This window comes from Coregonus clupeaformis, chromosome 29 (genome assembly GCF_020615455.1).
Source record: "Coregonus clupeaformis isolate EN_2021a chromosome 29, ASM2061545v1, whole genome shotgun sequence".
NCBI classification, from domain to species: Eukaryota; Metazoa; Chordata; class Actinopteri; order Salmoniformes; family Salmonidae; genus Coregonus; species Coregonus clupeaformis.
In genome coordinates, this window is record NC_059220.1 from 16056390 (window position 1) to 16078156 (window position 21767).

Genomic DNA, 21767 nt, shown 5'->3' on the forward strand with positions numbered 1-21767 from the left:
ACCTGCTTCTTCTGACCTCACACTATAGGCCTACTTCCTCCTCTTCATCCCTATTGGCAAATAAGGCAATGCTTTATGTTAATGAAGGATAAATAATAACCTTCAAAAGCCCTTTATCTAACTGTAGAGGCTGAGCACTGACTACAGAGCAGCCTAGTGTTTGATCAGAGTCAGTGCTACTGCTCTGCTGTGTGACTAGACTGCATTACGTGGGGCTCATCCTCCTATTGCTCTCCTTCCCTGCATTATTTTATTTATTTAAAATTTAACCTTTATTTTTTATGATTAAATACAAGGGGCGTGAAAAGGATTACATATTACCTATCTCTGTATGCCAAACGTCTTTTAAAACCACTCCCATTATCATTTACGTATTTGACTAAACTTGCAAACTGTCACTACCATTATACCCTTTTTGTTATTAGTTTGATATTTTGAAGTGCAACCCTCCCCCTCTCCCCCAACTTACCAGGTAACCTTTTCATACTTGTACAAGCATTTCCTTCTTCGCTATCTGTTAGATCTCTGGGCAGCCATGTTTCCAGTGTGTTTAAATACTTTTTGACTAATTGTCTCCATCAATCAGCTGAGTGCATGTTGATGTCACAATTTGCAAGCACTGAATGGGCTCCATTGCAATTGTATTATATTTACATTGACAAAAATATTATTCAGTTCCTTTTTCTCAAGTAGCTTTCAGCTTTGCATTTGCAAAATTCTACCTTGCTTTGTCATTTTCTGTAACTCATGATCTCTATCTCATTGCTTCACCTGGACCAGAGTAATAGAACATACAGTTTTGTCAAGACATCCAATATCTCAATTTGACTTGCGATTGGTTTAACTATTCAGCACAATGCTAACATACTGACTATCAGCTTCAGCATAGCTGCATAGAATGGCATACTGATGGTGAATAATGGATCTAGTCTGAAGCTGTATTCAGCCCACCTGTAGACAACGTTGCTGTCACAAACATGGTTATCTGGTCCAGTGTCGAGCGGAGCTGCTGTCTTGACTTGCTGTCTGCTCTCTGCTGGGTCTCACTACATTCATATCCTTTTCCAGGCTGGATTGATGTCACCTGGGATGCTGGTGGCTCAAACTCTTATCGTATGGGTGCTGAAGGAAAATTTGACCTCAAGCTTGCGCCAGGGTACGACCCTGAGTCTGCGCCGTCACCCAAACCTGTCTCATCCACTGTTTCAGGCACAGCGCAGTCCTGGAGCAGCCTGGTGAAAAATAACTGTCCGGACAAGGGCGGCTCCTCCTCGGCTGCAGGGGCCAGCTCCTCCAGCCGGAAGGGCAGTAGCAGCTCGGTGTGTAGTGTGGCCAGCAGCAGCGATATCAGTCTCAGCTCCACCAAGGTAGAGCGCCGGGCCGTTAGCCTGCTGGAGCAGGGGGGGGTACTAGGGGTTGGTGGTGGCATCCCCGGGGCTGAGGGCCAAGAGCCCATTGTGGTGCTGTCCTCCGCCGAGGCCGGATCCGCCTCCAGCACCAGCACGTTAACCACCGAGGAGGGTGGCGAGCGGAAAGCGGGCGCGGACAGGCAAGCGGAGGCAGACGCCACGGCCATCTCCATGGGACTAGTCAGCGTCAGCTCGCCCGACGTCAGCTCCGTGTCCGAGTCCTCCAGTAAGGAGGCTGCTTCCCAGAGGCCTCTATGTTCCGTGGCCAGCGCCCGTCTGTCCGTCAGCTCTCTGCTGGCGGCCGGCGCGCCCATGAGCTCCAGCGCCAGCGTACCCAACCTGTCGTCACGGGAGGCCAGCCTCATGGAGTCGTTTGTGCGGCGGGCTCCTAACATGTCCCGCACCAATGCCACCAACAACATGAACCTGAGCCGCAGCAGCAGCGACAACAACACCAACACACTGGGACGAAACGTCATGAGCACTGCCAGTGAGTATTCAGCCTCTACTGTCTGCAGGCCAGGGACGCATGGGATACATGCAGCCCTCAGTCCTCAGCCTTCAGTCCTCCTCAGCCTTCAGTGCACATAAAGGGACCACTGCCCAGCCAGCTCACTGGACATTATTGGCATTACTTGTAGAAGGAGCCTTGTAGCTTTGGTTTGAGATTTGGTCACACTTTTACATAAACATAGAGTTTAGCTTCAGCTTGTACGGTAATACATTATCACATTTGTACATTAACCTGGAGTAGTAGTCAACATTAAACTTGTCCTGGCAATGTAAAATTATTTTTAAAAAGTACTGTGAATGAATACATCACAAAAGTATATATCTTTTGTATATTGCGTTCAATATTGATATGATTGCTAATCTGACTCTTGATCACCACACAAAGGGAAGAAACAGGACAGACACTCATCTAGCCAAGAAGAAGAAATACTGGCTTCACATATCTGAATGGTGTTCTTGCTTTTGTGCTTCAGTTTTTTTGTGGTTTTCTTTGCTCTAATATTAGGCTATTTTGTTAAACCAAGGAGAATCAAATGCTTCACCAATAAATTGTATTTTTGCTTTGCTGACAGTGTATTTCTGACATTTTCTAATTACAGTTTTGCGTCATCCCTATGTAGAGTGAGCGGTGGGTCGGTAGAAATAATGATCAGTGCATACTTTTATAATGTTGACCTTTAAAAGTAAGATACACTTTTTTTTTTTTTTACCTCAAAACATGACTTCCAGTGGTCGGAAGGTGCTGACTGAGGCTTGAATGTGACGAGCATGTGTAGTGGTAGAAGTGCAACCAGCATTCAGTTTGAATTGGAACCAGTCAAAATAATAACTGCTTATTTTTCTGTTTGGGAACTAATCGCATTTTGGGTTTTTGTTTGCAGCTTCTCCTCTCATGGGTGCGCAGAGCTTTCCTAACCTCACCACCACTGGTACCACCTCAACTGTTACAATGTCCACATCCATAGTAACCAGCAGCAATAATGTAGCCACGGCAACCACAGGTTTGTCGGTTGGCCAGCTGCTCAGTAACACTCTTACGACCAGCCTGACCTCTACGTCTAGTGAGAGTGACACTGGTCAGGATGCTGAGTTTTCCCTTTATGGTAGGCTTTACTAGACTTACTATTATTATTCCTGTATTATACAGCTCTCATATCCTCCTCCACTATTCTGCTTCTTCATCATTTAACACTTACGTGTTTCTACTGCCTAACTTCCATCTTGTCATTTCACACTTCTTGACTCATCAGTGTCCTCCTCGTACATTTGGCTAGTGCTTTCTGACTGACACTATATAAAGTGCATTATGATCAGAGTTGTTTCTAGTGAGATCTCACCTGCGTCCTACTCTCCCTGCAGACTTCCTGGACAGCTGTCGTGCTAACACGTTATTGGCTGAGTTAGATGATGAGGAGGATCTGCCTGAGCCAGATGATGATGATGATGATGAGAATGAGGATGACAATCAGGAAGACCAAGAGTATGAGGAAGTTTTGGTACGGTCCAGGGTAAACCTTGGTTTCCACATTCATTTTAATAGGGTAAAATCTGTTGCAGTTTCTATTCATATAAAGTGTACTTGTCGATTGCATGCTTGCACCCCCTTAAAAAAAGAATTGCCTGAAAACCTCCCTATTTCAGTTTGTAAGTTATTGTGGATTTCCAATGTGAAGTGTGTGACTAAATGTATGTGATGTTGTTTTTTCTTTTGTTTTTATGAATGTTTGTTTCTCCTGTAAACGTCGATCTGTGTTGTGTGTAATACCTTGCCTGCCACTCCCAGAGAACTGAGGGCTGTTGTTCATGTCCTGTTTTATCAGGAAGAGGAAGAGTATGAAACCAAAGGGGGTCGGCGTAGAACCTGGGACGATGACTTTGTCCTCAAACGCCAGTTCTCTGCTTTAGTCCCGGCGTTTGACCCCAGGCCAGGCCGGACCAACGTCCAGCAGACTACTGACCTGGAGATACCTCCCCCAGGTACACAAACACGACACGAGTATTCAGTTCAATATTTATGACTGTGGATGGACTTGGATTGTAGATGATTACTAGACAAATGGCAAGTCTTTCACACATACTTAAATTGCACCCTAGGGCACAGTGGTGAGCTCTTTCCTCATGTTTTTCCTTGTCCTTGCAGGTACACCTCGATCTGAAGTCCAGGAGGAGGTTGAGTGTGCCCCCTCCCCTCACCTCGCCCTCATCCTCAAAGTGGCAGGGCTTGGAACCACCCGAGAAGTTGAACTACCTCTCTCCAACTACAAGGGTACTATATTTTACTATGTCCAGAAGCTTCTACAGCTCTCCTGCAACGGGAGCATCAAATCGGATAAACTACGCCGGATCTGGGAACCCACGTACACGTAAGTCTGCCTGGCAGGGTGCTAGTTGTTTAGGTGTTTTTAGTTTTTCCTAATGATTCTAACTTGACGCTATGATGAAACCTAAACTGAAAATAGCTGGAATTACTGGCAGATTTTTATTTTTTATTTTATTTAACCTTTATTTAACCAGGTTAGCCAGTTGAGAACAAGTTCTCATTTACAACTGCGACCTGGCCAAGATAAAGCAAAGCAGTACGATAAAAACAACACAGAGTTACATATGGGGTAAAACAAAACATAAAGTAAAAAAATATAACAGAATATATATATACAGTGTGTGCAAATGTAGCAAGTTATGGAGGTAAGGCAATAAATAGGCTATAGTGCAAAATAATTACAATTAGTATTAACACTGGAATGCTAGATGTGCAAGAGATTGTGCAAATAGAGATACTGGGGTGCAAAAGAGCAAAATAAATAACAATATAGGGATGAGGTAGTTGGGTGGGCTAATTTCAGATGGGCTGTGTACAGGTGCAGTGATCGGTAAGGTGCTCTGACAACTGATGCTTAAAGTTAGTGAGGGAGATAAGAGTCTCCAGCTTCTCCTTTTGAGCTCCATTTTTACTTTGTTTTGCAGGATAATGTACAGAGAATTGAAGGATTCGGACAAAGAGAAGGAAAGCAGAAAGATGGTAAATGACCAGTTTCACCCCCCCCACCCACCCCCAGTCTTTCTCCTGCCCATTTTTAAAATCTTTGCTGTGAATTTTTTGTGGCTGTTTTCAATGTGTAGCAAAATGCTCCTCCAGTTAGACAGACCTAGTCTGGAAAACCCTACCCTAGGCAACAGTGACTCTTTAGGCATAGAGGAACTACGTCACTAGCTTATCTGCTTGAATACAATTAAAAATAGTAGCTAGCAAGATTGAGATCACTGAGGTTATTTTTTATGAGTGCATTTCGCAAGTGGCTAGTTTGCGTCAACTATCCTCAATAAAACCACTGCAAAGATTTTGCCTGCAAACTTTGGTTTCGAATCGCAACATTCTGGAATGTCTGCATCGTGATTTGTTGGGAGAGTTGTCTATCTGAAGAGGACCCACCATGGAACAAGGAAAACATTTTTTTTTTTTTCTCATCGAAGTTGCCAAAAGAGTCTGTAATTGAAATCAGACCCTAGTCACTGTTGCCTAGGGTCGGGTTTTCGAGACTAAGACAGACCTACTTCACTAACCTTTAAAGCAGCAAGGATACTGTGACTAAAAACCCTATTAGTAATAATGTATCTAGAGTAACTGCACGGGCCTCTTTAGTGGTTAAACCAATCTACTGTAATGCATGTCTATTTGCGTTGAGACTTTACAACCAGGAAAGACCAACATTTGGTTCTTCCTGTTGTAGGGTTGCTGGTCTGTAGAGCATGTGGCGCAATACCTTGGCACTGATGAATTACCAAAGAATGACTTGATAACCTACATGCAGAAGAATGCAGACTCCTCTTTCCTGCGCCACTGGAAATTAACCGGCACTAATAAAAGTATTAGGAAAAACAGAAATTGTTCTCAGCTCATAGCTGCATACAAGGTATAGACCGGCATCAAGATGTTGCTTATCTGTCTATATATCTATTTATTTTCCCTTCACTGTTTTGATATCGTTTTCCTTCTTGCTTGACTGTCACTTGTCTAGCCACTTGTTAAACAGTTTTTGCTGTTCTCTTAACTTTATCCAAATGGCTTGTTGGCTGTTCTGTAAATAATGTATTACCATGATTTACATTGTTGTGAATCTGTTCCCTTTCATTATTCTGTTGTTGGACGAACATAATGATTGTGAGAATGCAGTAACTGAATGTATGTGCAGCAAAATAGCCATGTCCAGTTTTATGCTACTGTCTTCGCTGTTAATCAGAGAGTTTGTAAAGTCAGGTAGCTGAAGGAAACATCAGGTTTAAACCACAGTCCATATGATTGCTTGCAGGACTTCTGTGAGCATGGGTGCAGGTCGGGGTGTCTGAGCCCTGGGTCTCTGGGTGCCATGCAGACGTGTGACATCCTGAATGTGGCCAGTGAGCAGGCCCAGGCCAAGGCTGGCTCCAGCCAGAGCACCTGCGGAGTGGAGGACGTGCTCCAGCTGCTCCGCATCCTATTCATCATCGGGGGAGACCCCCACGCCCACACACGCACCTTCCAGGAAGGTACGGATACACACCTAACACCACCTCAGACCACCCTCCCCCAGCACATATCACCTGAATACAAGATAATATGCTACCTTATTTTATTATCCTCTTGCAGTGAAAATGTTACTTGTTAGTGTTCTTAATAACATGTGTTGTTAAACCACTGTTTTTGACAATATGTAGAGGATCTCCAATTCAATGCATCGCCCGAGGAATTCACCAGCAAGAAAGTCACAACGAAGATTCTCCAGCAGATTGAGGAGCCGCTGGCCCTGGCCAGCGGGGCTCTCCCAGACTGGTGTGAGCAGCTTACCAGCAAGTGTCCTTTCCTCATCCCCTTCGAGACCCGGCAGCTCTACTTCACCTGCACTGCATTTGGAGCCTCCAGGTTAGTGCTGCTTGACATTTTAAAGAAAATGGGTGTCTGAGAATGGCGCCGGAGGAGATGGCTGCCGTTTTACGGCCCCTAACCAATTGTGCTATTACAGTTTAAGTCGGAGGTTTACGTACACCTTAGCCAAATACATTTAAACTCAGTTTTTCACAATTCCTGACATTTAATCCTAGTAAAAATTCCCTGTTTTAGGTCAGTTAGGATCACCACTTTATTTTAAGAATGTGAAATGCCAGAATAATTGTAGGGAGAATGATTTATTTAAGCTTTTATTTCATTCATCACATTCCCAGTGGGTCAGAAGTTTACATACTCAATTAGTATTTGGTAACATTGCCTTTAAATTGTTTAACTTGGGTCAAACGTTTCGGGTAGCCTTCCATGAATTTTGGCCCATTCCAACTGACAGAGCTGGTGTAACTGAGTCAGGTTTGTAGGCCACCTTGCTCTCACACGCTTTTTTAGTTCTGCCCACAAATGTTCTATAGGATTGAGGTCAGGGCTTTGTGATGGCCACTCCAATACCTTGACTTTGTTTTCCTTAAGCCATTTTGCCACAACTTTGGAAGTATGCTTGGGGTCACTGTCCATTTGGAAGACCCATTTGCGACCAAGCTTTAACTTCCTGACTGATGTCTTGAGATGTTGCTTCAATATATCCACATAATTTTTCTTCCTCATGATGCCATCTATTTTGTGAAGTGCACCAGTCCCTCCTGCAGCAAAGCCCCCCCACAGCATGATGTTGCCACCCCCGTGCTTCACGGTTGGGATGGTGTTCTTCGGCTTGCAAACCTTCCCCTTTTTCCTCCAAACATAACGATGGTCATTATGGCCAAACAGTTCTATTTTTGTTTCATCAGACCAGAGGACATTTCTCCAAAAAGTACGATCTTTGTCCCCACGTGCAGCTACAAAACGTAGTCTGGCATTTTTATGGCGGTTTTGGAGCAGTGGCTTCTTCCTTTCTGAACGGCTTTTCAGGTTATGTCGATATAGGACTCGTTTTACTGTGGATATAGATACTTTTGTACCTGTTTCCTCCAACATCTTCACAAGGTCCTTTGCTGTTGTTCTGGGATTGATTTGCACTTTTGGCACCAAAGTACGTTCATCTCTAGGAGACAGAACACATCTCCTTCCTGAGCGGTATGACGGCTGCGTGGTCCCATGGTGTTTATACTTGCGTACTATTGTTTGTACAGATGAACGTGGTACCTTCAGGCATTTGGAAATTGCTCAAAAGGATGAACCAGACTTGTGGAGGTCTACCATTTTTTTTCTGAGGTCTTGGCTGATTTCTTTTGATTTTCCCATGATGTCAACCAAAGAGGCACTGAATTTGAAGGTAGGCCTTGAAATACATCCACAGGTACACCTCCAATTGACTCAAATCATGTCAATTAGCCTATCAGAAGCTTCTAAAGCCATGACATCATTTTTTGGAATTTTCCAAGCTGTTTAAAGGCACAGTCAACTTAGTGTATGTAAACTTCTGACCCACTGGAATTGTGATACAGTGAATTATAAGTGAAATAATCTGTCTGTAAACAATTGTTGGAAAAATTACTTGTGTCGTGCCAAAACTGTAGTTTGTTAACAAGAAATTTGTGGAGTGGTTGAAAAATGAGTTTTAATGACTCCAACCTAAGTGTATGTAAATTTCAGACTTCAACTGTATGTGTGTTTTTTCACATTATTTGTAATTTATTCTGTACATAATGTTTCTGCCACAGTCTCTTATGACCAAAAAGAGCTTCTGGATATCAGGACAGCGATTACTTGCCTCGTATTGGACAAAGATTTTTTCTTCAACGAGTCGGACGCAAGGATATTCTACAGACATCCGACAAGGCCCAAATCCCTGTCATTCGCATGAGAAAGAGACGGAAATATCGTGGACGTAGGTCGGGGTGCCTTGTAAGGATCTGAGGGCGATCGAGTAATCTGCCTCTTCCATCAGTCCTATTAGCCAATGTGCAATCATTGGGAAATGAAATGGATGACCTAAGATCAAGGATATCCTACCAATGGGACATTAACTGTAATATCTTATGTTTCACCGAGTCGTGGCTGAACGATGACATGGATAATATACAGCTGGCGGGATATACGCTGCATCAGCAGGATAGAACGACTGTAAACAACAGCTGGTGCACGAAATCTAATATTAAGGAAGTCTCAAGGTTTTGCTCGCCTGAGGTTGAGTATCTCATGATAAGCTGTAGACCAAACTATTTTTCGTAGCTGTCTATTTACCAACACATGCTGGCACTAAGATTGCATTCAATGAGCTGTATAAGGCCATAAGCAAACAAGAAAACGCTCATCCAGAGGCAGCGCTCCTAGTGGATGAGAACTTTAATGCAGGGAAACTTACATCCGTTCTACCTCATTTCTACCAGCATGTTAAATGTGCAACCAGAGGAAAAAAAACTCTAGACCACATTTACTCCACACACAGAGACGTGTACAAAGCTCTCCCTCGCCCTCCATTTGGCAAATCTGACCATAATTCTATCCTCCTGATTCCTGCTTATAAGCAAAAACTAAAGCATGAAGCACCAGTGACTCGGTTAATAAGGAAGTGGTCAGATGACGTAGATGCTAAGCTACAGGACTGTTTTGCTAGCACAGACTGGAATATATTCCGGGATTCTTCCGATGGCATTGAGGAGTACACCACATCAGTCACTGGCTTCATCAATAAGTGCATCGATGACGTCGTCCCCACAGTGACCGTACTTACATACCCCAACCAGAAGCCATGGATTACAGGCAACATCCGCACTGAGCTAAAGGGTACAGCTGCCGCTTTCAAGGAGCGAGACTCTAACCTGGATGCTTATAAGAAATCCAGCTATGCCCTTTGACGAACCATCAAACAGGCAAAGAGTCAATACAGGACTAAGATTGAATCGTACATCACTGGCTCCGACGCTCGTCGGATGTGGCAGGGCTTGCAAACTATTACAGATTACAAAGGGAAGCACAGCCGCGAGCTGCAGTGACACAAGCCTACCAGATGAGCTAAATCCCTTCTATGCTCGCTTCCAAGCCTTCCTGGTGTACCAGCTACGGGATAGAAGAGTCATTTTCCTGTGCGTTTTAGCTGCCAACTTTACGTTATTTTCCTTTTTTCCATCGCAACTTTTTTCCCTTATTCAACTTTTTCACTCCGGACGCTTTATCTGGACATGGTTCATCAACATCTTCAACAGCCGAAGCTAAGTAGTAACATTAACATGATGTCTTCTAATTGCAGTCGCTGTACTCATAATATACAGGAGAATTCTCGCCTTACGGCGAGAATAGCTGTGCTACAAGCCCAGCTTCAGACGCAATCGTTAGGCAAGGGTAATATCAGTGTAGGAAAGGAAGAAACAGCGTCTGTGCCACCAGTAAGTACAGACAGTAATGTTAGTATAAATCCCCCCGCACAGTCCCCGCAGCCGGACAACTTTCTCATGGCTTCTGGAGGGAAATACTGTTGGAATGCTCAACCGGTGTCGCTCATTCAGCCGACAGAAACCTTCAACCGGTTTTCCCCATTATGTAGCGAGTCGGAGTCTGAGTCTGAGTCTTCTCTAGTCTCTACTCCTCCCGTTACGGGGTCTGAGACTCCGAAGGCTCCCACCATTAGCTCTGACAAATTGAAAACCCTAGTCATTGGCGACTCCATTACCCGCAGTATTAGACTTAAAACGAATCACCCAGCGATCATACACTGTTTACCAGGGGGCAGGGCTACCGACGTTAAGGCTAATCTAAAGATGGTGCTGGCTAAAGCTAAAACTGGCGAGTGTAGAGAGTATAGAGATATTGTTATCCACGTCGGCACCAACGATGTTAGGATGAAACAGTCAGAGGTCACCAAGTGCAACATAGCTTCAGCGTGTAAATCAGCTAGAAAGATGTGTCGGCATCGAGTAATTGTCTCTGGCCCCCTCCCAGTTAGGGGAAGTGACGAGCTCTACAGCAGAGTCTCAGCACTCAATCGCTGGTTGAAAACTGTTTTCTGCCCCTCCCAAAAGATAACATTTGTGGATAATTGGCCCTCTTTCTGGGACTCACCCACAAACAGGATCAAGCCTGACCTGCTGAGGAGTGACGGACTCCATCCTAACTGGAGGGGTGCTCTCCTCTTATCTACCAACATAGATAGGGCTCTAACTCCTCTAGCCCCACAGTGAAATAGGGTGCAGGCCAGGCAGCAGGCTGTTAGCCAACCTGCCAGCTTAGTGGAGTCTGCCAATAGCATAGTCAGTGTAGTCAGCTCAGCCATACCCATTGAGACTGTGTCTGTGCCTCGACCTAGGTTGGGCAAAACTAAACATGGTGGTGTTCACCCTAGCAATCTTATTAGGATAAAGACCTCCTCCATTCCTGCCATTATTGAAAGAGATCGTGATACCTCACATCTCAAAATAGGATTACTTAATGTTAGATCCCTCACTTCAAAGGCAGTCATAGTCAATGAACTAATCACTGATCATAATCTTGATGTGATTGGCCTGACTGAAACATGGCTTAAGCCTGATGAATTTGCTGTGTTAAATGAGGCCTCACCTCCTGGTTACACTAGTGACCATATTCCCCGTGCATCCCGCAAAGGCGGAGGTGTTGCTAACATTTACGATAGCAAATTTCAATTTACAAAAAAAAAAATGACGTTTTCATCTTTCGAGCTTCTAGTCATGAAATCTATGCAGCCTACTCAATCACTTTTTATAGCTACTGTTTACAGGCCTCCTGGGCCATATACAGCGTTCCTCTCTGAGTTTCCTGAATTCCTATCAGACCTTGTAGTCATAGCAGATCATATTCTAATTTTTGGTGATTTTAATATTCACATGGAGAAGTCCACAGACCCACTCCAAAAGTCTTTCGGAGCCATTATCGACTCAGTGGGTTTTGTCCAACATGTCTCTGGACCTACTCACTGCCACAGTCATACTCTGGACCTAGTTTTGTCCCATGGAATAAATGTTGTAGATCTTAATGTTTTTCCACAAAATCCTGGACTATCGGACCACCATTTTATTACGTTTGCAATCGCAACAAATAATCTGCTCAGACCCCAACCAAGGAGCATCAAAAGTCGTGCTATAAATTCTCAGACAACACAAAAATTCATTGATGCCCTTCCAGACTCCTTCTGCCTACCCAAGGACGTCAGAGGACAAAAATCAGTTAACCACTTAACTGAGGAACTCAATTTAACCTTGCGCAATACCCTAGATGCAGTTGCACCCCTAAAAACGAAAAACATTTGTCATAAGAAACTAGCTCCCTGGTATACAGAAAATACCCGAGCTTTGAAGCAAGCTTCCAGGAAATTGGAACGGAAATGGCGCCACACCAAACTGGAAGTCTTCCGACTAGCTTGGAAAGACAGTACCGTGCAGTACCGAAGAGCCCTCACTGCTGCTCGATCATCCTACTTTTCCAAATTAATCGAGGAAAATAAGAACAATCCAAAATTTCTTTTTGATACTGTTGCAAAGCTAACTAAAAAGCAGCATTCCCCAAGAGAGGATGGTTTTCACTTCAGCAGTGATAAATTCATGAACTTCTTTGAGGAAAAGATCATGACCATTAGAAAGCAAATTACGGACTCCTCTTTGAATCTGCGTATTCCTCCAGGGCTTAGCTGTCCTGGATCTGCACAGACTCTGCGAGGGCCTGGGATCGGGAGAGACACTTAAGTGTTTTAGTACTATATCTCTTGACACAATGATGAAAATAATCATGGCCTCTAAACCTTCAAGCTGCATACTGGATCCTATTCCTACTAAACTGCTGAAGGAGCTGCTTCCTGTGCTTGGCCCTCCTATGTTGAACATAATAAACAGCTCTCTATCCACCGGATGTGTACCAAACTCACTAAAAGTGGCAGTGATAAAGCCTCTCTTGAAAAAGCCAAACCTTGACCCGGAAAATATAAAAAACTATCGGCCTATATCGAATCTTCCATTCCTCTCAAAAATTTTAGAAAAAGCTGTTGCGCAGCAACTCACTGCCTTTCTGAAGACAAACAATGTATACGAAATGCTTCAGTCTGGTTTTAGACCCCATCATAGCACTGAGACTGCACTTGTGAAGGTGGTAAATGACCTTTTAATGGCGTCAGACCGAGGCTCTGCATCTGTCCTCGTGCTACTAGACCTTAGTGCTGCCTTTGACACCATCGATCACCACATTCTTTTGGAGAGACTGGAAACCCAAATTGGTCTACACGGACAAGTTCTGGCCTGGTTTAGATCCTACCTGTCGGAAAGATATCAGTTTGTCTCTGTGAATGGTCTGTCCTCCGACAAATCAACTGTACATTTCGGTGTTCCTCAAGGTTCCGTTTTAGGACCACTATTGTTTTCACTATATATTTTACCTCTTGGGGATGTTATTCGAAAACATAATGTTAACTTTCACTGCTATGCGGATGACACACAGCTGTACATTTCAATGAAGCATGGTGAAGCCCCAAAATTGCCTTCGCTAGAAGCCTGTGTTTCAGACATAAGGAAGTGGATGGCTGAAAACTTTTTACTTTTAAACTCGGACAAAACAGAGATGCTTGTTCTAGGTCCCAAGAAACAAAGAGATCTTCTGTTAAATCTGACAATTCATCTTGATGGTTGTAAAGTCGTCTCAAATAAAACTGTGAAGGACCTAGGCGTTACTCTTGACCCTGATCTCTCTTTTGACGAACATATCAAGACTGTTTCAAGGACAGCTTTTTTCCATCTACGTAACATTGCAAAAATCAGAAATTTTCTGTCCAAAAATGATGCAGAAAAATTAATCCATGCATTTGTTACTTCTAGATTAGACTACTGCAATGCTCTATTTTCCGGCTACCCGGATAAAGCACTAAATAAACTTCAGTTAGTGCTAAATACGGCTGCTAGAATCCTGACTAGAACCAAGAAATTTGATCATATTACTCCAGTGCTAGCTTCCCTACACTGGCTTCCTGTTAAGGCAAGGGCTGATTTCAAGGTTTTACTGTTAACCTATAAAGCGTTACATGGGCTTGCTCCTACCTATCTTTCCGAGTTGGTCCTGCCGTACATACCAATACGTACGCTACGGTCACAAGACGCAGGCCTCCTAATTGTCCCTAGAATTTCTAAGCAAACAGCGGGAGGCAGGGCTTTCTCCTATAGATCTCCATTTTTATGGAACAGTCTGCCTACCCATGTGAGAGACGCAGACTCGGTCTCAACCTTTAAGTCTTTACTGAAGACTTATCTCTTCAGTAGGTCATATGATTGAGTGTAGTCTGGCCCAGGAGTGTGAAGGTGAACGGAAAGGCTGGAGCAACGAACAGCCCTTGCTGTCTCTGCCGGGCCGGTTCCCCTCTCCACTGGGGGTTCTCTGCCTCTAACCCTGTTGCAGGGGCTGAGTCACTGGCTTGCTGGTGCTCTTTCATGCCGTCCCTGGGAGGGGTGCGTCACTTGAGTGGGTTGAGTTACTGACGTGATCTTCCTGTCTGGGTTGGCGCCCCCCCTTGGTTTGTGCTGTGGTGGAGACCTCTGTGGGCTATACTCGGCCTTGTCTCAGGATTGTAGGTTGGTGGTTGGGGATATCCCTCTAGTGGTGCGGGGGCTGTGCTTTGGCGGAGTGGGTGGGGTTATATCCTTCCTGTTTGGCCCTGTCCGGGGTTTCTTCGGATGGGGCCACAGTGTCTCCCGGACCGCTCCTGTCTCAGCCTCCAGTATTTATGCTGCAGTAGTTTATGTGTCGGGGGGCTGGGGTTAGTTGGTTATACCTGGAGTACTTCTCCTGTCTTATCCAGTGTCCTGTGTGAATTTAAGTATGCTCTCTCTAATTCTCTCGTTCTCTCTTTCTCTCTGAGAACCTGAGCCCTAGGACCATACGTCAGGACTACCGGGCATGATGACACCTTGCTGTCCCCAGTCCGCCTGGCCTTGCTGCTATTCCAGTTTCAACTGTTCTGCCTGCGGCTACGAAACCCCTACCTGTCCCAGACCTGCTGTTTTCAACTCTAAATGATCGGCTATGAAAAGCCAACTGAGAGACCTGAGCCCTAGGACCATACGTCGGGACTACCGGCCGTGGTGACTCCTTGCTGTCCCCAGTCCGCCTGGCCTTGCTGCTATTCCAGTTTAAACTGTTCTGCCTGCGGTTATGGAACCCCTACCTGTCCCAGACCTGCTGTTTTAAACTCTAATGATCGGCTATGAAAAGCCAACTGAGATTTATTCCTGATTATTATTTGACCATGCTTGTCACTTATGAACATTTTTGAACATCTTGGCATGGTTCTGTTATAATCTCCACCCGGCACAGCCAGAAGAGGACTGGCCACCCCTCATAGCCTGGTTCCTCTCTAGGTTTCTTCCTAGGTTTTGCCTTTCTAGGGAGTTTTTCCTAGCCACCGTGCTTCTACACCTGCATTATTAGCTGTTTGGGGTTTTAGGCTGGGTTTCTGTACAGCACTTCGAGATATTAGCTGATGTAAGAAGGGCTATATAAAATAAAATTGATTGATTGATTGATTCGAGGCAAGCAACACTGAAGCATGCATGAGAGCATCAGCTGTACCGGATGACTATGTGAGCATGCTCTCCGTAGCCGACGTGAGGAAGACTTTTAAGCAGGTCAACATTCACAAGGCCGCAGGGCCAGACTGATTACCAGGACGTGTACTCTGAGCATGCGCTGACCAACTGGCAAGTGTCTTCACTGACATTTTCAACATGTCCCTGACTGAGTCTGTAATACCAACATGTTTCAAGCAGACCATCATAAGTCCCTGTGCCCAAGAACACCAAGATAACCTTCCTAAATGACCTCCGACCCGTAGCACTCACATCTGTAGCCATGAAGTGCTTTGAAAGGCTGGTCATGGCTCACATCAACACCATTATCCCAGAAACCCTAGACGCACTCCAATTTGCATACCGCCCCAACAGATCCACAGATGATGCGATCTCTATTGCAATCCACACTTCCCTTTCCCACCTGGACAAGAGGAACACCTACGTGAGAATGCTATTCTCATTGACTACAGCTCAGCGTTCAACACCATAGTTCCCTCAAAGCTCATCACTAAGCTAAGGACTCTGGGACTAAACACCTCCCTCTGCAACTGGATCCTGGACTTCCTGACGGGCCACCCCCAGGTGGTAAGGGTAGGTAACAACACATCTGCCACGCTGATCCTCAACACGGGGGCCCCTCAGGGGTGCGTGCTCAGTACCCTCCTGTACTCCCTGTTCACCCATGACTGCATGGCCAGGCACGACTCCAACACAATCATTACGTTTGCCGACGACACAACAGTGGTAGGCCTGATCACCGAAAACGATGAGACAGCCTATAGGGAGGAGGTTTGAGACCTGGCCGTGTGGTGCCAGGATAACAACCTCTCCCTCAACGTGATCAAGACAAAGGAGATGATTGTTGACTACAGGAAAAAAAGAGGACTGAGCACGCCCCCATTCTCATCGACGGGGCTGTAGTGGAACAGGTTGAGAGCTTCAAGTTCCCTGGTGTCCACATCACCAACAAACTATCATGGTCCAAACACACGAAGACAGTTGTGAAGAGGGAACGACAAAGCCTATTCCCCCTCAGGAGACTGAAAAGCTTTGGCATGGGTCCTCAGATCCTCAAAGTTCTACAGCTGCACCATCAAGAGCATCCTGACATCACCGCCTGGTATGGTAACTGCTCGGTCTCCGACCGCAAGGCACTACAGAGGGTAGTGTGTATGGCCCAGTACATCACTGGGGCAAAGCTTCCTGCCATCCAGGACCTCTATACCAGGCGGTGTCAGCGGAAGGCCCTAAAAATGGACAAAGACTCCAGCCACCCTAGTCAGACTGTTCTTTCTGCTACCGCAGCGGTACCGGAGCGCCAAGTCTAAGTCCAAAAGGCTTGAACAGCTTCTACCACCAAGCTATAAGACTCCTGAACAGCTAATCATGGCTACCCGGACTATTTGCATTGTCCCCCCCACCCCAAGCCCTCTTTTACACTGCTGCTACACTATTATCTATGCATAGTCACTTTAACTCTACCCACATGTACATATTACCTAATTTACCTCGACTAGCCGGTGCCCCCGCACATTGACTCTGTACCGGTACCCCCTGTATATAGCCTCCATACCGTTACTTTATTTTACTGCTGCTCTTTTAATTATGTTATTTTGATTTTTTACTTATCTATTTTTTTTTTTAACACTTATTTTTCTTAACTGCATTGTTGGTTAAGGGCTTGTAAGTAAGCATTTCACTGTAAGGTCTACACCTGTTGTATTTGGCGCATGTGGCAAATACAATTTTATTTTTATTTGTCTTGCTCTGTACTTTCCTGAAACTGGTGCAACTTCTTCTCACATCCACACACATTTTATGTCTTTGCTTATATATCATTGAGTAGCAAACTATTACAGCTCTCGCATATTACAGGGCCAATTATTGCTGTTCATTTCATTGACTTTGTACTGTACTGTCTGTGTACCTCAGGGCGGTAGTGTGGCTGCAGAACCGGCGGGAGGCAACCATGGAGCGCTCGCGGCCCTCCACCACGGTGCGGAGAGACGACCCTGGGGAGTTCAGGGTGGGCCGGCTCAAACACGAGAGAGTCAAGGTCCCCCGCGGAGACCAGATGATGGAGTGGGCCGAGAGCGTCATGCAGATCCACGCTGACAGGAAATCTGTTTTGGAGGTAAAACACCACACCTGATAAAACCAGATTAATTGTACTCCTGGACTAAAAAGCATGCTCAATGGAGAGTGTGTGACGGGATTATTGATTGTCATTGGTACCATGAATAAGTGCTCCATGTAATGCTAAATGGTGTGATAAGTACTCATTCATCCAATTCATACATCTTGTAATCTTACTGTACATGTGTTTTTTTCCAGCTTGATAATGTCTTCCCATAATTAATTATTTGATTGGCATGGCCACAAGAGGTCATAGTGACTGGTTATGAGATGTCTATGAGAGGTCATAGTGACTGGTTATGAGATGTCTATGAGAGGTCATAGTGACTGGTTATGAGATGGCTATGAGAGGTCATAGTGACTGGTTATGAGATGGCTATGAGGGGTCATAGTGACTGGTTATGAGATGTCTATGAGAGGTCATAGTGACTGGTTATGAGATGGCTATGAGAGGTCATAGTGACTGGTTATGAGATGGCTATGAGGGGTCATAGTGACTGGTTATGAGAGGTCGTAGTGACTGACCAGTGTGTCTCTCTCCCCAGGTTGAGTTCCAGGGGGAGGAGGGTACAGGCCTGGGTCCCACACTGGAGTTCTACGCTCTGGTGGCAGCTGAGTTCCAGAGGACCTCCCTGGGTATCTGGCTCTGTGATGATGACTTCCCAGACGATGAGTCTCGCCAGGCAAGTGCTGCTTCACTGTCACATCATTAAAACGTAGATCTAAACAGTAATATTTGGACTCATACAATTCACATTTGCACAATTGACAATATCCATGAAGTGGCATGTTCAAATTTTCTTAAAGAACAAGATTATTTAAATTTTGTGATTTTATAAACCATGTCAGTGTCACTTTTAATGAATTTTTTGGGGGTTAAGGCCATGTCAATGAAAATGCCCTGCTTTTTATTGACTGTGTGTTTTGTACTATCAGGTGGATCTGGGTGGGGGTCTGAAACCTCCAGGCTACTATGTCCAGCGCTCCTGCGGCCTGTTCCCCGCCCCATTCCCCCAGGACAGTGATGAGCTGGAGCGCCTCAGCAAACTCTTCCTCTTCTTGGGGGTCTTCCTGGCCAAGTGCATTCAGGACAACCGCCTGGTGGACCTTCCCATCTCACGACCCTTCTTCAAGTTGCTCTGTATGGGTGACATCAAGAGCAACATGTCCAAGCTGCTGTACGCATCCCGCGGGGGCCCTCTCCTCCTCGATCCCACTGAGCAGCACCGCCACTTCTCAGAGATCCAGTCAGAGGCGTCCACCGAGGAGAGCCAGGACACCTATTCCGTCGGCAGCTTTGACGAGGACTCCAAGTCCGAGTTCATCCTGGACCCCCCTAAACCCAAGCCCCCGGCCTGGTACCACGGCATCCTGACCTGGGAGGACTTTGAGCGGGTCAACCCCCACCGGGCCAAGTTCCTGAAGGAGATGAAGGAGCTGGCGGTGAAGAGGAGGCTGATCCTGGGGAACAACAGTCAGTCTGAGGATGAGAAGAACACTAGGCTGCAGGACCTCATGCTGAAGAACCCCATGGGCTCCGGACCCCCGCTTAGTGTAGAGGACCTGGGGTGAGCACAGCTACTACCACCACTCTTACTGAGAGCTTCTTAAATTAGTCAGGCATTCAGTGGATACTATCCTGAACTGGAATGACATTTGTGCTAATTACATTGTTTTGTAGGCTATGTATAACCACTTTTGAATTTCTTCACTTTCCTTTTGTCAGTTTCCCATGATGCTGATATAGTATTTGATCTTGACAGCTGTAAAGTTATGTAGTCATTCAACATGGCTAATTTTGAGTCCCTTTTCCCTCAGATTGAATTTCCAGTTCTGCCCCTCATCCAAAGTGCATGGGTTCTCAGCAGTGGACCTGAAGCCCAATGCAGATGACGAGGTAGGTAGAGCACCACTATTGGCTCTGACCTGTTTTATTAATTAGATGAGTGGTGTCTGAATATGTCCTGTTTCCCTCGCTGTTCATCCATCCAGATGGTGACCATGGATAATGCTGAGGAGTACGTGGAGCTCATGTTTGACTTCTGCATGCACACTGGCATCCAGAAACAAATGGAGGCGTTCAGAGGTATGCCTGTTAAAATGACTGGCAGATTGGATATCTTCAGCGTTAGTCATCACAAACAAGTTTATTTTTCTACTCTACATTTTGGATGTAATGAAATGAATGGTTCCTTTCTCAGAGGGCTTTAACCGAGTGTTCCCCATGGAGAAGCTGAGCTCCTTCAGTCACAAGGAGGTGCAGATGATTCTGTGTGGAAACCAGTCTCCATCCTGGACATCTGAAGACGTCATGAACTACACAGAGCCCAAGCTGGGCTACACTAGGGACAGGTATGATGACCCTCCATCTACTGCAGCTTGTAGAATAGATAACTTCCTCTGGCCAGCTTGGAAATAGGTTCTTTGTCGTTAGATCTCCTTGTATTTACTGTGTTAGTCATGATTTAAAAGGGGCTCAAATGACAAGAACTGAAATGGCAAGGTCGCTGACATGACCAGAACATAACTTATCTTTGTTTCTGGAGGAACATAAGGCCTGTACTCAAGTACCAGTACATCAACTGGCACTATCTAACAGCTGGTTGTTTTCATATCTCACTGAAGAGTCCTTTTTAACGGTTTTATCGGTTCTCTTGTCCTCCCCACAGTCCTGGGTTCCTGCGTTTTGTGCGGGTTCTGTGTGGCATGTCGTCTGACGAGAGGAAAGCCTTCCTCCAGTTCACCACTGGATGCTCCACTCTGCCCCCTGGTGGTCTGGCAAACCTGCACCCACGCCTCACCATCGTTCGAAAGGTAAGGAAGGACTCTCCATGATGCAAATCACTGCTGAGTTTAGGAAGCTATGTCAACCTCGCAGTACAGTAAGCCATCCTAATGAGATTGATATTGACATGTTTCAGAAATTCTACCAGTAGGAATTTGGGGAATGTTTGAAATTAAATGTATTCTGTTTAGCTTTAAAACATAGTATTATATTATCATCCAAGAATGACACTACCTCCATCACTAATATCTGCCACTCCATACCTCTGGGATTATAGAGCAGGGTTCAAACTACACTGAACAAAAATATAAACGCAACATGTGAAGTGTTGGTCCCATGTTTCATGAGCTGAAATAAAAATGTGCACACATTTCTTTACATCCCTGTTAGCGAGCATTTCTACTTTGCCAAGATAATCCATCCTCCTGACAGGTGTGGCATATCAAGAAGCTGATTAAACAGCATGATCATTACACAGGTGTACCTTGTGCTGGGGACAATAAAAGGCCACTCTAAAATGTGCAGTTTTGTCACACAACACAATGCCACAGATGTCTCAAGTTTTGATGGAGTGTCAATTGGCATGCTGACTGCAGGAATGTCCACCAGAGCTGTTGCCAGATAGTTTTATGTTCATTTCTCCATCCTAAGCCGCCTCCAATGTCATTTTAGAGAATTTGGCAGTACGTCCAACCTAACTCACAACCACAGACCATGTGTATGGCGGCATGTAAGTGAGTTGTTTGCTGATGTCAATGTTGTGAACAGTGTCCCATGGTGGGGTTATGGTATGGGCAGGCATAAGCTACGGACAACGAACACAATTGCATTTTATCGATGGCAATTTGAATGCATAGAGATACCGTGACGAGATCCTGAGGCCCATTGTCGTGCCATTCATCCGCTGCCATCACCTCATGTTTCAGCATGATAATGTACGGCCCCATGTCGCAAGGATCTGTACACGATTCCTGGAAACTGAAAATGTCCCAGTTCTTCCATGGCATGCATACTCACCAGACATGTGACCCATTGAGCATGTTTGGGATGCTCTGGATCGATGTGTACGACAGCGTGTTCCAGTTCCCGCCAATATCCAGCAACTTCACACAGTCATTGAAGCGGAGTGGGACAACATTCCACAGGCCACAATCATCAGCCTGATCAACTCTATGCAAAGGAGATGTGTCGCACTGTATGAGGCAAATGGTGGTCACACCAGATACAGTTTTTTTTTTTTTTAAAGGTATCTGTGACCAACCGATGCATGTCTGTATTCCCAGTCGTGAAATCCATAGTTTAGGGCCTAATGAACTTATTTCAATTGACTGATTTCCTCATATGAACTGGAACTGAAATCTTTGAAATTGTTGCATGTTGCGTTTATATTTTTGTTCAGTATATAGTTACCGCAAGGTGACTGCAATTCAATTAAACTAATTGTTCCTTTC

At 45.2% G+C, this 21767-nt stretch overlaps 1 protein-coding gene across 7 annotated transcripts in view; it reads left to right on the forward strand.

The window, feature by feature from the left end:
* Positions 1 to 21767, forward strand: part of LOC121544714 (E3 ubiquitin-protein ligase HECTD1) — a 46496-nt gene that overhangs the window by 23656 nt on the left and 1073 nt on the right. For 2 of the 7 annotated variants that reach the window (XM_041854795.2, XM_041854796.2), the window contains exons 25-40: positions 1069 to 1899; positions 2804 to 3025; positions 3282 to 3463; positions 3743 to 3899; positions 4063 to 4285; positions 4887 to 4941; positions 5651 to 5833; positions 6230 to 6446; positions 6615 to 6819; positions 17328 to 17529; positions 18077 to 18214; positions 18468 to 19099; positions 19350 to 19428; positions 19524 to 19617; positions 19733 to 19883; positions 20201 to 20345. In XM_041854795.2, the coding sequence (XP_041710729.1) occupies positions 1069 to 1899; positions 2804 to 3025; positions 3282 to 3463; positions 3743 to 3899; positions 4063 to 4285; positions 4887 to 4941; positions 5651 to 5833; positions 6230 to 6446; positions 6615 to 6819; positions 17328 to 17529; positions 18077 to 18214; positions 18468 to 19099; positions 19350 to 19428; positions 19524 to 19617; positions 19733 to 19883; positions 20201 to 20345 (3716 nt within the window). The remainder of the gene's footprint in view (positions 1 to 1068; positions 1900 to 2803; positions 3026 to 3281; positions 3464 to 3742; positions 3900 to 4062; positions 4286 to 4886; positions 4942 to 5650; positions 5834 to 6229; positions 6447 to 6614; positions 6820 to 17327; positions 17530 to 18076; positions 18215 to 18467; positions 19100 to 19349; positions 19429 to 19523; positions 19618 to 19732; positions 19884 to 20200; positions 20346 to 21767) is intronic. The other 5 variants (XM_041854797.2, XM_041854798.2, XM_041854799.2 and 2 more) reach the window with 5 other exon arrangements.